The sequence below is a fragment of the Saccopteryx bilineata genome, chromosome X (genome assembly GCF_036850765.1).
Source record: "Saccopteryx bilineata isolate mSacBil1 chromosome X, mSacBil1_pri_phased_curated, whole genome shotgun sequence".
Lineage (NCBI taxonomy): Eukaryota > Metazoa > Chordata > Mammalia > Chiroptera > Emballonuridae > Saccopteryx > Saccopteryx bilineata.
This window is the reverse complement of record NC_089502.1, coordinates 14,942,758-14,955,980: the sequence shown is the minus strand read 5'-3', so window position 1 is coordinate 14,955,980 and position 13,223 is coordinate 14,942,758. Positions and strand designations below refer to the sequence as shown.

The window sequence follows — 13,223 nt, the reverse complement described above, 5'->3', positions numbered from 1 at the left end:
AAAATATTCACCCTCTCACATATCTCCTTTATTATTCTGCTGTAAATGCTCAACAGGGATGCTTTGAATATCAGGCGGCGGTGTGTGTCTGTGTGTATGAGCGAGTGGCCGAAGTGGGTATCTGCACTGGGAGCGAAGGCTGTGACTAACGTCATCGTATCAGACACCTTTCTCAAGTCTTCATTCAGCAAATATTTACTGCCAGATGTCGTCCAAGAACTGGAGGTTCTGTAGTAGACCAAGCTCGCGTGGCGGTGTTTGTCTGGCCGCGGAGTTCTGGCGCGGAGTGATCTCCGCAGCATCCAATGGGCGCGAGGCGCCCGGTCCGCGCATGCGCTCTGTAGCCCCCGCCCGGAAGTGGCTGCTTCCGTGCTGAGTGCGAACCCGCGGAGATGAAGTAAGGCCTCGCTTCTTTCTGAGGAGGGGGCGGTGGGGGGCGACCCACCCGCTTGGGGTGGTAGAGCGTCTACCTGGGCGGGGGGCGGGAGCGGCTCAAAGACTGGGAAACCAGTTCCAAGTTGATTTCTCCCTTATCCCAGGCCAGGCCGTCTTTAACTTGTCCGCTTTTCGCCCCCTCCAGCCCCCTAACAAAAGTGAAGCTGATCAATGAGCTGAATGAGCGTGAGGTCCAGCTTGGGGTGGCGGAAGGGGTGTCCTGGCACTCGGAATACAAAGACAGCGCCTGGATCTTCCTGGGTGAGGTTCCCATGTTTCTCCTGCAGTGCTCCTCATCCTCTCCTGCCTGATTCCTGACACTTCAGCTTTTCCGCCCTGCATTCCTCCCGACATTCATCATCCCCTTTTCTCTGTTTCTCCTGTCTTCCTATAAGTCTGATTTCTGTATCCTTCTTCTCTCCCTGTATAGTTTGCTGCCCGTTCCAAACCGGTGCTTGGATAGTTACCATCTGCCATTCATTGTACTAAGACTTAAACTCTGTTTCTCAGCAACTGTTATTTTTATAGTTTTTTATGGTTTTTTGTTTTGTTTTTTTTACTTTTCAGTTACAATTGCCATACAGCATTACATTAGTTTTAGGTGTACAATAGTGATTAAACACTTCCATAAATTACAGAGTGCTAAGTTTGTTAAGTCTGGTACCCATCAGACACCATGCATAGTTATTACAATGTTACTATTCTTTTTTGATGTATGCACATCCTCCTCCATGGCTATTCTGTAACAGCCAATTTGTACTTCTTATTCCCTTCACCTTTCCACACATTCCACCAGTCTTCCTCTTTTGTGGCAGCCATCAAAATATTCTCTGTGATGGCCCTGGCCGGTTGGCTCAGTGGTAGAGCATCGGCCTGGTGTGCAGAAGTCCCAGGTTCGATTCCTGGCCAGGGCACACAGGAGAAGCGCCCATCTGCTTCTCCACCCCTCCCCCTCTCCTTCCTCTCTGTCTCTCTCTTCCCCTCCTGCAGCCAAGGCTCCATTGGAGCAAAGATGGCCCGGGCGCTGGGGATGGCTCCTTGGCCTCTGCCCCAGGCGCTAGAGTGGCTCTGGTCGCGACAGAGCGAGGCCCCGGAGGGGCAGAGCATCGCCCCCTGGTGGGCAGAGTGTCGCCCCCTGGTGGGCGTGCCAGGTGGATCCCGGTTGGGTGCAAGCGGGAGTCTGTCTGACTGTCCCCATTTCTAGCTTCAGAGAAATACAAAAAAAAATATATTCTCTGAGTTTGAAAGTTTCTGTTTTGCTTGTCCCTTTATTTATTTTTTTAGATTCCACATATAATTGAAGTCATGATGCTTGTTTTTCTTTGTTTCAGACTATTATATCATCCCCTTACCCCAAACCCCCACTATACAGCTGAGGAAACTGAGGCACTAAGAAGTTAATGGACTTTTTAAGGTCACATAGCTAGTATGTGGAACAGCCAGAACAATGGGATTCTACAACTCATGGTCTTAGCTACTGTCCCAACTGCTAATTGCCCCAACCCTTGTCCTCTTCCTTTAGAATTCATTTTCCTCATCTTGATTAGCTCCTGCCTTCTGCCCATGGTCGTGTTAGCATCTCTGTATTCTCTTTGTGTCACATGCAGTAATTTGACAGTTTGTTCAAAGAGGCGATCGTACCAGTCATGGTGCTAAGCACATCATATTCATTGTTTTATTTCATTCTTAAAACAATTCTGTGGGGTAAGTCTTAATATCTCCACTCTACAGATGGGGTTCTTTCTACATTTGCAGGGGACTTTATTTCCTATGAAGTGCTTAACAATTATCTTTATAATCCTTAGTCTATGTGAGGAGTTAATATCTGCATATTGAAACTGATTTTGGATCTTAGTGGTGAGTTTGTGAATAGAGAGCAGATGAGTTCACGACATGTCTGTGGAAGTGGAGTAGTGTTCTGGAAACAGTCTGCTTTGTCCATAAGAGTTTAGGTGTGAGGAGGACTAGTCTGGTGAGTGGTGACTTAGACCTTTGCACTCAGTCTCTCCTTTTTCTGTACTGCTGTCGCAGTGTGCATGTGCATCTGTCATTGCAGCAGACAGTGAGTTCTCTGAGGGCAGGACCTGTGGCTTACTCTGTTTTGCGCCCACAGTGCCTGGCCTAGTGCGTGGTATGTAATAGACTCTTGATAAAATGTTTGTTGAACTGAAATATGATTTTCTCTTCTAGGAGGACTGCCTTATGAACTGACCGAAGGGGACATCATCTGTGTCTTCTCACAGTACGTCCCCTTTCATTTCCTGCCTCCTGGGTTCTCAGTAGTTTACTTCCCTTGCCGGCCTGCAGCAGGGAGGCTGGAGTTTCTGCTCTAGTCTAGGTCAGTCGCAGGGCATGTTTCTAGATCTCCCTCTGTGGAAAATCCAAGAAGTTGGATGTTTCAGGAAGCTGTCCTGGGGATTCTGCTCTACTTCTACTCCTTTTTCACTGGGCCTTGTTTATCATAGGCCTGCAGTGGAACAGTGCAGCTCCCAGGAAGCCACTATGGTGGCCCAGCTCCTCAGCCTCCTACAAGCTAGGGGCAACTCATGATCACAGAGCCTTTCTGAGCCTACACCGGAGTTACCTGGTGGAATTAGGGCAAGGCACAGAGGAACTGGTGAAGAAAAGCCAAAGGTTTAGGCAATAGTTTTACTTTCTTTATTTTTAGGTGAGTGTAAGCTTGGTGAGCAGAGCCAGTCTCTTTACCCAGAAGCTGGGACTCATAGGCTGAAGAGGAGCATGAATGAATAGGAGAACCTTCTGTTCTTCATTTGATGAGATGAAAGCACACTGGGCGGCAGAGGGTGTTGACAGCTCACACGGGTAGTGGCAACCGGTAGAGGGGCTGGGCACAAGGCCAGAGCTATGCAGAGAGATCAGATCGTCCATAGGCCCAGAGGAACTTGGCAGCTTGCAGGATCAGAGAGCCATGGTTCCTGAGTTGTGTAGCCTTCAAGGGCAGAGAACTGTTGCAGAGCATTTGGGTAGCAGGCACAGGCAGAGAACCATGGCAAACAGGGTGAAGCAAACAAACGTAACCAGCACACCCTGGCAGCAACGTTGCCATGCCAGGGAATTGTTGGGCCATGCTGTAGCCTGCTGGCTGGCTGCTTGGGCAGCACACAGGCAGAAGGTCATAGGAAAGAAACTGGGCAATACACACGAGACAGAGTTCTCTGAGGGCCACAGTGGAGGGCCTGGGCGGCGCATGTAGGCAGTGAGCTGTGGCAGCGATAGAAGTTGCTTCCAACTTCCGGGCATCAGGAAGTTCACAGCTGGTGCAGCCTTTAATTTCCACCTTTTCATGGTACCTGTCTGCTCCAGCGTTCCATCTAGGAGCTGTTTTAGTCTTATCTGCATTGAGTGAGTATCAGTTAGTGTGAGTACGTATTCTAATTCTCAGCTATGGCTGCACATATTGCTCTGCATGAAGATTGCCTTTGTCACTTATACCAGTGGCTTTCGAACAATATTTTGTTTTCTGATTATCAAGGTAATATATATTCATAGAATGCTTGATGAAAAGAAAACGTATAAAGAAGAAAATAGAATGTACTCTAAAGAAAAACTGAACAATTTGATGTACTTTTTTTATCATTTAAAATGTGTTGGGCATAATTTTCAATATTTTGCTGTTATAAATTACATTGCCATATTTATTGTGGTATCTACATCTTTATATGCATTCCTGATGGTTTCCTTGGTGAAATTACTGGATTTGTATGTTAGCATTTTTTTTGTGTGTGTGACAGAGAGAAGGATAGATAGGAACAGATAGCCAGGAAGGGAGAGAGATGAGAAGCATCAGTTCTTCATTGTGGTTCCTTACTTGTTCATTGATTGCTTTCTCATATGTACCTTGACCAGAGTGAGTGACCACTTGCTCAGGCCAGCGACCCTGGGCTTGAAGATAGCAACCATGGGGCATATCTATGATCCCACGCTGAAGCCATCAACCCCACGCTCAAGCCGGATGAGCTCGCCTCAAGCTGGCCACCTCAGGGTTTTGAACCTGGGTCCTCCGCATCCCAGTCCGATGCTCTATCCACTGCGCCACTGCCTGGTCAGGCATATATGTTAGCATTTTTAAGATGTTTTGTAACATTGTCATATTGCTCTCTGAAAAGCTTATATCGATTTTCACTCTCACTAGAATACCCATTTTTCTGACTTCTAGTCAGCAATAGTTATCTTAAATATTTGTCATGTGACTTCTCATTATTTTTTTTATTTGCCTTTATTTCATCGTCAGTGAGGTAGAATATTTTTTTCAATGATTTACAGGCCACTGTTCTTTTTTTTGTCAATTGTCTAGTTATATCCTTTGTCTATTTTTTCCTATTGTTGTGTTCCTCATTTTCTTACTGATCTTGTGAGACCTTCATATATTAAGGATATTAACTCTTTGTTATAACACTTAGTATTATATTACTATGGACTTATTTTTTAAGAGTTCGATGTGTTACCGTACATTTCCATCATTATTATTTCTTGATGTTCAAATTGTTCCAGTTTGGTCTGTTAGGAGATCTTTCAAGCCAGCTCCTATAGTGTTTTCTTCTTTAACTTTTTCTTTTGAAGTAATTTCAGGATTAAAGCTGAGAAGTTATGAAATGGTATAAAGAACACCTTTATCTCTTTTCCTCAGAGCCCCAGATGTTAATATTTTACCATATTTGCTGTATTGTTATTTTTCTCCACATACACATACGATTTTTTTCTGAAGCATTTGAAAGTCAGTTGCAGACCTGATGCCCATGTGTCCCTAAATTCTTCAATGTGTATTTCCCCCCCCCCCCAAAAAAAAAAAAACAAGACATTCTCTTGTTTGGTCTCAGTATAGTGATCAAATTCAGGAAATATCAACTGATATAATATTATTATCTATAGCCTTTATTCAACTTCACCAGTAGTAAAAGGAAAAAATAGCTTTCTGGTTCTCAATTTGTGATGTAAATTGCAAATAATATTTTTCTCCTGGTTTGTCATTTGTGTTTTGACTTTGCTTGAAATTTTTATGCCATGCAAAATTATTTTTATGCTTAAATTATCTTATTGTAAAATTCACTTTTTAGGGGGTGTACCGTCCTATGAGTTCTAATACATGTATTGATTTGTGTAATGACCCCCACAATTAGGATGATGAACAGTTGTAAAAACTCCCTCATGCTGTTGCTTTATAGTCTTCCCCTCTAGTATTTTATGTGGTCAGATTTATCAGTCTTTTTTATTGCTTCTGGATTTTGAATCATAACTAGAAAGTGTTTCTTCCTACCCATCTGTGTTCTCATCAGTACTTGTATGGTTTCAATGTTATGCATTGAAATCTCTGATCCATTTAGAGTTATTCTGATGTACAATGTGAGATATGGGTCCAATTGCATGTTTTCTCCAAATGGCTATCCATGTGTCTCGACATGTATAAAAATGCTGATATTTCCCCCAGCAAACTGGGATGTCACCCTTATCATACATGATTTTTCCATATATACCTGAATCTCTTTCCTAGTTTCCCATTCTGTTCTTCCTGCCATGTGTCGCTTCATGCACCAGTACCACACAAACTAATCAGAGAAGCTTTCCAGTGTGTTTAATAACTGAGAGAGTTACTCCTCCCTATTGTTCTTTTTAAAAGTTTCCCCAGCTATTCTGTTCATATTTCTATAAGACCTTTAGAATCAACTTATCAAGCTCCATGGGAGAAACACACACACACACACCTTATATTTTAAATTGGAATTACATTAAATTCAGTATTAATTTGGGGGAAGATTTTGATATCTTTATGATGTTGACTCATTCTATCCAAGAACAAGAGATATCTTTATATTTGTTTAAATCTATGTTTGTGTGTTTCAGGAGTAGTAAAAAGTTTTCTTTATTTAGGCTTTATACATTAATTCTATCTTCTAACTGATTATTGCTTGTATGTAAGAGAGTGATTTATTTTTGTTAACTTTATGTCCTGTCACCTTACTGAATGTTATACTTTTGTTTTTATCATTGTTTATCAATGATTCTTTTGGATTTTCTATCATTGATTCTCTTGGATTTTCTTTTTTTAAAATTATTTTTTTAATATAAATTTTATTAATGTTAATGGGGTGACATCAATAAATCAGGGTACATATATTCAAAGAAAACATGTCCAGGTTTTCTTGTCATTCAATTATGTTGCATACCCATCACCCAAAGTCAGATTGTCCTCTGTCACCCTCTATCTAGTTTTCTTTGTGCCCCTTCCTATCTCCCTCCTTCCCTCCCGCCCCCTGTAACCACCACACTCTTGTCCATGTCTCTTAGTCTCCTTTTTATGTCCTACCTATGTATGGAATAATGCAGTTCTTGGTTTTTTCTGATTTACTTATTTCACTCCGTATAATGTTATCAAGATCCCACCATTTTGCTGTAAATGATCCGATGTCATCATTTCTTATGGCTGAGTAGTATTCCATAGTGTATATGTGCCACATCTTCTTTATCCAGTCATCTATTGAAGGGCTTTTTGGTTGTTTCCATGTCTTGGCCACTGTGAACAATGCTGCAATGAACATGGGGCTGCATGTGTCTTTACATATCAATGTTTCTGAGTTTTGGGGGTATATACCCAGTAGAGGGATTGCTGGGTCATAAGGTAGTTCTATTTTCAGTTTTTTGAGGAACCACCATACTTTCTTCCATAATGGTTGTACTACTTTACATTCCCACCAACAGTGAATGAGGGTTCCTTTTTCTCCACAGCCTCTCCATGGATTTTCTATCATTGATTCTCTTGGATTTTCTATATATTCTATATATGATCTTAAAACAGAGATAGTTTTATTTCTTTTCTCATTTCCTATATCTCTTTTCTGCTAATTTTATTGACCAATACCTAGAATTTTAAATAGTGTTAAATAGTTCCTGATCTTAGTTGAGTCGTCTCTAATAATTTCTATTAAGTAGGACGTTAGATTTCAGGCCCAGGTTTATGGATGTAATCATGTTATATAATGTATCCATCAATTCCTATTCTTATGACTTTTGTTTTTAATTTGTGATGCTTTAACGTATCTGGAATTTATCTTTAGATAAGGAATAAGGTAGAATTTTATTAACTCTCATCTGTTTTCCTTAGATTTGTTTTCTCTTATATTCATTCTTCCTTTTTTAGCAGTGAACTCCTTTAAGGTTACAGATTTTCCTGAGTATAGTTTTAGCCCATAAGTTTTGGTATATATTATTCTCATTTTTGTAATTTTCTAAATAGTCTTCCATTGACTTTTTCTTTATTTTGTTTCATTTTCTCTTTCATTCATTTGTTTACTTTGAGACCTATACTGTAGTTAATTTTAATACGTGTTGCATGGATTCTTGAGAAGAAAGTGTCATCTTTTTATAAGACTCAAATATATTTCTGTATCTACTAGTTGGACATTAGTATTTGTTAATTTAATTGTTATATATTTCCTTGTATTTGTATTACATAATTATATAATAATTGCATTAATTCTTCTGACTTTATTTTTGTCAATGTCATGTTACAAATTTAAAGTGGTGTGTTAACCTGACTAGTGTTGGTGAAGTAGATAAAGCATAACCTGGGATGCTAAGGTGCCAGGTTCGAAACCCCAAGGTTTCCGGCTTGAGTGTGGGATCATCAACATGATCCCATGGTCACTGCCTTGAGCCCAGAAGTCACTGGCATGAGCAAGGGGTCACTGGCTCCATTGGAGCCTCCTGGTCAAGGCACATATGCGAAGCAATCAATGAATAACTAAAGTGACACAACTCTGAGTTGATGCTTCTCATCTGTCTCTGTCTCTCTCTAATAAATAAAATAAAGTGGTGTGTTAAACTCTCATAACTTTCACTATTAATTTCTCTTTGTATATCTAATAGTTTTTTAATTGAATTTGTTTATTTGTTAATTTATGTATAAAATTTCATGACATACTTTTGTTATGTGTTAGGACCTTTTGGGGGGGCCTTAAATTCATCTTCAGTCTTAATATTACTACCCACTTTTTTTTTAATTTAGTGAGAAGAGAGGAGGCAGAGACAGACTCCTGCATGCGCCCCTACCGAGATCCATGCAGCAAGTCCACTAGGGGGCAATGTTCTGCCCATCTGGGGCCCTTGCTCTGTTGTAACAGGAGCCATTTTTTTTTAGCACCTGAGGAAGAGGCTGTGGAGCCATCCTCAGTGCCTGGGGCCAACTTGCTCCAATCAAGCCATGGCTGCAGGAGGAGAGGAGAAGAGAGAGAGATAGGGAGAGAAGCAAGGGAGGGAGGTAGAGAAGCAGATGGGCACTTCTCCTGTGTGCCCTGACTGGGAATTGAACCCAGGACAACCACATACCAGGTTGACACTCTACCATTGCGCCAACCACCCAGGGCCCCACCCACTTTTTAATTGGGTGTTTTTACTATATCCTTGTCCAACTTTTTATTTTTAGTCATTCTGTGCCATCTTGTTCTAGATGTGTCTCCTGTACAGACTATGTTATTTAAATTTTATTTTGTCATCCAATCTGAAAGTTTGCATTTTAAATCAATAGTATCTTTACTCTTATAAATTAAATAGATATGGGGAGATCGTTAACATTAATCTGGTGCGGGACAAGAAGACTGGGAAATCCAAAGGATTCTGTTTCCTCTGCTATGAAGACCAGAGGAGCACAATTCTGGCTGTTGACAATTTTAATGGGATCAAGGTGAGTGTACTTACTAAGCAGGGTTTGGCTAGATTTTTTACCATGTAGGGGTTTCGTTTCATATCCTACCTGATTCATACAGGCTCAAGGACAGTACTGGTCAGCTGAGTATGTGGTGAAGACTAGAAGTGTAGGGTCGTACTGACCAGCAAATGATCCCAGAAAGTAATTCCATTAGATTATGACCCTTCTATCCCTTTTTCCCATCTCTTAACAACTATCTCTCATAGGCACCATGCCCACCCCCAGGCCTCTGTTTTTCACCTTTTTCTCCTCACACTCCGTTCTTATCTCCGGTGGATGAGAGAACACAGAGACTAGCGAACACTCTCTTCCATGCTGTCCTGTGTCAAGGGATTTGGGGCTCTGTCACGGCTTCGTGACCTGGGACACAATTGTGTATGTCTCTCATATGTCTCCACTGACTTAGCAATCTGTACTGGGCCCTGGAAATTCTCTAGTAAAAATCTGATGACAAATTGTACAAAATGAGCTCATTGTCATTCTGAGGGTTTCTCTCCTCTGTTCCCTCTAACACCAGGCCTTGTAGATGAGACTTTAGCCTGAATAAAGGGGCTGGAGCGAGGCAGGCACCGTGCTCCGCATGGTTGCTGTGCCCGTTGAGGAGAAGCACTGCGGTTAAGCCAGCATTGGCCACGGGTTGAGAGTTGACTCTTGACTTGGGGAGTCTGTCACGGATTGTACCACTGTGGCACAGTTGGAGACTGTAGGACAGTGTGGAACAAGATTCTAGGCATCATTTTTCAGAAAGCCAGCAATCTGAGTCACCATGAAAGAACAGTCTCTAAGATGTTTTGAAGCGGGGAATGGGATGTATCAGTGGTTTTCAACTGCCAGTCTGGACTGGTGCCAGCCCGCTAAACATTTCAGGCCAGGCCACAAAAGAGTTAACCACCCTGAGGTAACCACTGGGATAGGTGACAGAAGCTACTTAGGTCAGAGGTAGGAATGAAACTCAAATTTCAGATGGCTTTGTCTATGGAATAAGTCATCATCTGCCTGAATAGTTCAGTTTTAAATGAGGAGACAGTTTGTTGTTGCTCCCCTGGAAAGTGTGTTCCGCAGTGAAAGTATCTGTGAGCCAGCTGTTCTGGTAGGGTGGGCTGGAGCAAGGTGTGATGGCTTAAGAAAAAGACAGTAGTATTTTCAGGACTGGATGAAATGGCCGAGTGATTGAATATGGCTAGGGAAAAAAGTAAAGAACCAAATAAACAGGACAGTGGCCTTTCGAGATTCCTCTTCCTCTCCCAGCTGTTGGTCTGCCTTAGCCTCACCCTGAGTGCTGCATTGAGGAAGCAGCTGTAGCACTGAGCTTGATTTCAGGAATTTCTTCTAGCCACCATGATATATTTCGCTATAAATTAATGTTACCGATTGACGGTAGTTCACTGTGCATCTAAATCAGTGGTTCTCAACCTGTGGGTCATGACCCCGGCGGGATCGAACGACCAAAACACAGGGGTCGCCTAAAGCCATCGGAAAACATTTTCGACCCACAGGTTGAGAACCACTGATCTAAATGATCACACTTTTCTCTGCTGTTTGTGGGCGGAACCTCCCAGCCTTTTGAATTTCCTGTAAAACAGGAAGCTATATGTATGGCACCCGGGGTAAATGAGGAGGCTCCTAGTACAACTGCCCCATGGGCTCCAGTGGCTCCAGGCCCCACTGAGCGGACTAATCTCCAGATATATGTGCTGTCACACACCAGTGAGGCAGATCTGTTTTAGAGATTTCCCCAGAAATAGAATTAGCAGGAAGGTAACAGGTGTAGTTCAAACCGTGGTTCTCTGGACCTGGGTCCAAGTCATTTGATAGGAGGGCTGTCTTTGCTGAAGCACTGCCTGTCTGTCACAGATCAAAGGAAGAACTATCCGAGTGGACCACGTGTCTAACTATCGGACTCCTAAGGACTCAGAAGAAATGGATATTTTGACCCAGGAGCTCCAGGAAAAGGGCTGTGGGGCTCAGACTCCCTCACTGAATTCTTCTGAGGACTCTGAAGATGATAAACCCAACAAAAAATACAGAAAAGGTAAAGTGTTAGTTAGTATTCTGGGTAGTGTTACTGTTTGATCTTCCTGGCATTCCCTGAGACTTTGTGATTCGTTCTTAAGTGTGTGTGTGAGGAGGGAAGACGGGAGGAGCCTTACTTTAATTGTGGAAGGAGAGGTGCGATCAGCAGAAGGCTAATATTTTGGGTTGCATTGTGTCCCTTAAAATGCCATATGTTGAAGCCCTAGCTGCTAGTGTCTCAGACAATGACTATATTTGGAAGTATGGTCTTTAAAGACATAATTAAGCCTCACCAGGCTGTGGCGCAGTGGATAGAGTGTTGGACTGGGACGTGGAGGACCCAGGTTCGAGACCCCGAGGTCTCCAGCTTGAGTGCGGGCTCATCTGGTTTGAACAAAGCTCACCAGCTTGGACCCAAGGTCACTGGCTTGAGCAAGGGGTTACTCAGTCTGCTGAAGGCCCACGGTCAAGGCACATATGAGAAAGCAATCAATGAACAACTAAGGTGTTGCAACGAGGAATTGATGTTTCTCATCTCTCTCCCTTCCTGTCTGTCTGTCTCTATCTGTCCCTCTCTCTGACTCTGTCTCTGCCACAAAAAAATAAAAATAAAGATGTAATTAAGAGTGGGCTGCCTTATCAAACAACTGGAAATGTCAAGGGTGTCGGGTCCAACTTGGCTTCTCAGAGGTACGTTTCTGGAGGGATAGACTGTGACAGCGTGACAGTGCTGCCAATGATGCTTTCCTTTCGCATATCCTCTGTCTCTCCACTTTCCTTAACTTTTCCATTGCACCCCTTTTGTCCTCCAGAGAAAAAGGAAAAAAAGAAAAGAAAGAAAAGCAAAGAGAAGACTGATCGGGAAGAACTGGCAGAACAGTCAGACTCGTTTTCAGCTCCCAGAAGCAAGACCGTAATGGAAAAGGAGGACACTGGCTCTACAGAGCAGGGCAGCAAGAACCCGGAGAGGACTCCAAAGCCGGAGTCCAGGGAGGTGCGGAGGCTGCAGCCCAGCCCCCCTGATGTCAGGGCAACCTGCCTCAGCAAAGTAGAGGGCCGGGAGAGGGAGCCTAAGGAGAAGCCCAAGCAGGACCACAAGGCCTCGAGCAGGAGGGAAGAAAGAGAAGAAAAAAACAGGGAAAGAGAAAGAGGCCAAAGCACAGACACTCATTCTGGCTGGCACGAGGGCCATTCTGAGGGACCTAACCATAGAAACAGAAGTCGGAGTCATGAGAAATCCCACAGATCGAAAAGGGCCCGGCACTCCCAAGACCGGGACCCCTCAAATCCCAGCGACCACAGGCATCGCTGAAGCTGCAACTTGAGCAGCTGCTGCAAAGATTTGGAAATGAACTGTGTTTTTTAAATGCAGTTAAATTCAGTAGAACTTTTACTGTTTCTGTATGTAAAATCTCGGAGGCCCCATTCTTTAATTGCTTGAGTATTAAAGTCATTGAGAGAGTTGTTTCAGCAGCCAGATGTCCTGGAGTTTTGAGCAAAATCCATTGTCCCTGGGAATATGCTGGGTATTTATCAGAGTATATTTTCTAAAATTAGGTTTGTAAACATGGCCCTTGACTTTATGACCCCATTTAATGATGAAATGTTAAGGAAAGGGGAAATACCAGGTAATTCTGGAATTCTGGTCATTGTGTTAGATGCTTAAAACCCTTGTGTGACCTTTCCAGTAGATGGGTAGACCCATAGAATGGAGAAGTGTGACTTAACTAGGTTTAGACAGCTTGATGTGAATGTGATGATTGATAACATCACCTTGCTCCCTCCCCACCCCTTCCTGGTTTGTTTGTTTTTTAAGATTTTATTTATTAATTTAAGAGAGAAGACGGGGTAGGAGAGGGAAACATCAGCTCGCAGCAGTGGCTTCCCATATGTGCCTTGACCAGGGAAGCCTGGGGTTTCGAACTTGTGATCTCAGCATTCCAGGTCAACGCTTTATCCACTGTGCCACCACAAGCCAGATCCCTTCTTATTTTTGAAAAAAAAATTTTTTAAGTGAGAGGAGGGCAGATAGACTCCTGCATGTGCCCTGACTGGG

At 42.9% G+C, this 13,223-nt stretch overlaps 1 protein-coding gene across 1 annotated transcript; it reads left to right on the top strand.

Annotated features, from left to right (window-relative positions):
- Positions 1 to 358: 358 nt before the first annotated feature.
- RBMX2 (RNA binding motif protein X-linked 2) lies at positions 359 to 12,653 on the top strand. Its single transcript, XM_066249246.1, has 6 exons — positions 359 to 397; positions 581 to 696; positions 2,626 to 2,677; positions 9,001 to 9,130; positions 11,009 to 11,186; positions 11,980 to 12,653. The coding sequence occupies exons 1-6, from the start codon at positions 393 to 395 to the stop codon at positions 12,477 to 12,479; spliced, it is 981 nt and encodes a 326-aa protein (XP_066105343.1). The 5' UTR covers positions 359 to 392; the 3' UTR covers positions 12,480 to 12,653.
- Positions 12,654 to 13,223: the final 570 nt, after the last annotated feature.

Coding starts and splice junctions, on each gene's coding strand:
- RBMX2 (XM_066249246.1), top strand. Junction 2,678..9,000: donor ATCATCTGTGTCTTCTCACA/GTACGTCCCCTT, acceptor TAAATTAAATAG/ATATGGGGAGATCGTTAACA. Junction 9,131..11,008: donor ACAATTTTAATGGGATCAAG/GTGAGTGTACTT, acceptor TGTCTGTCACAG/ATCAAAGGAAGAACTATCCG.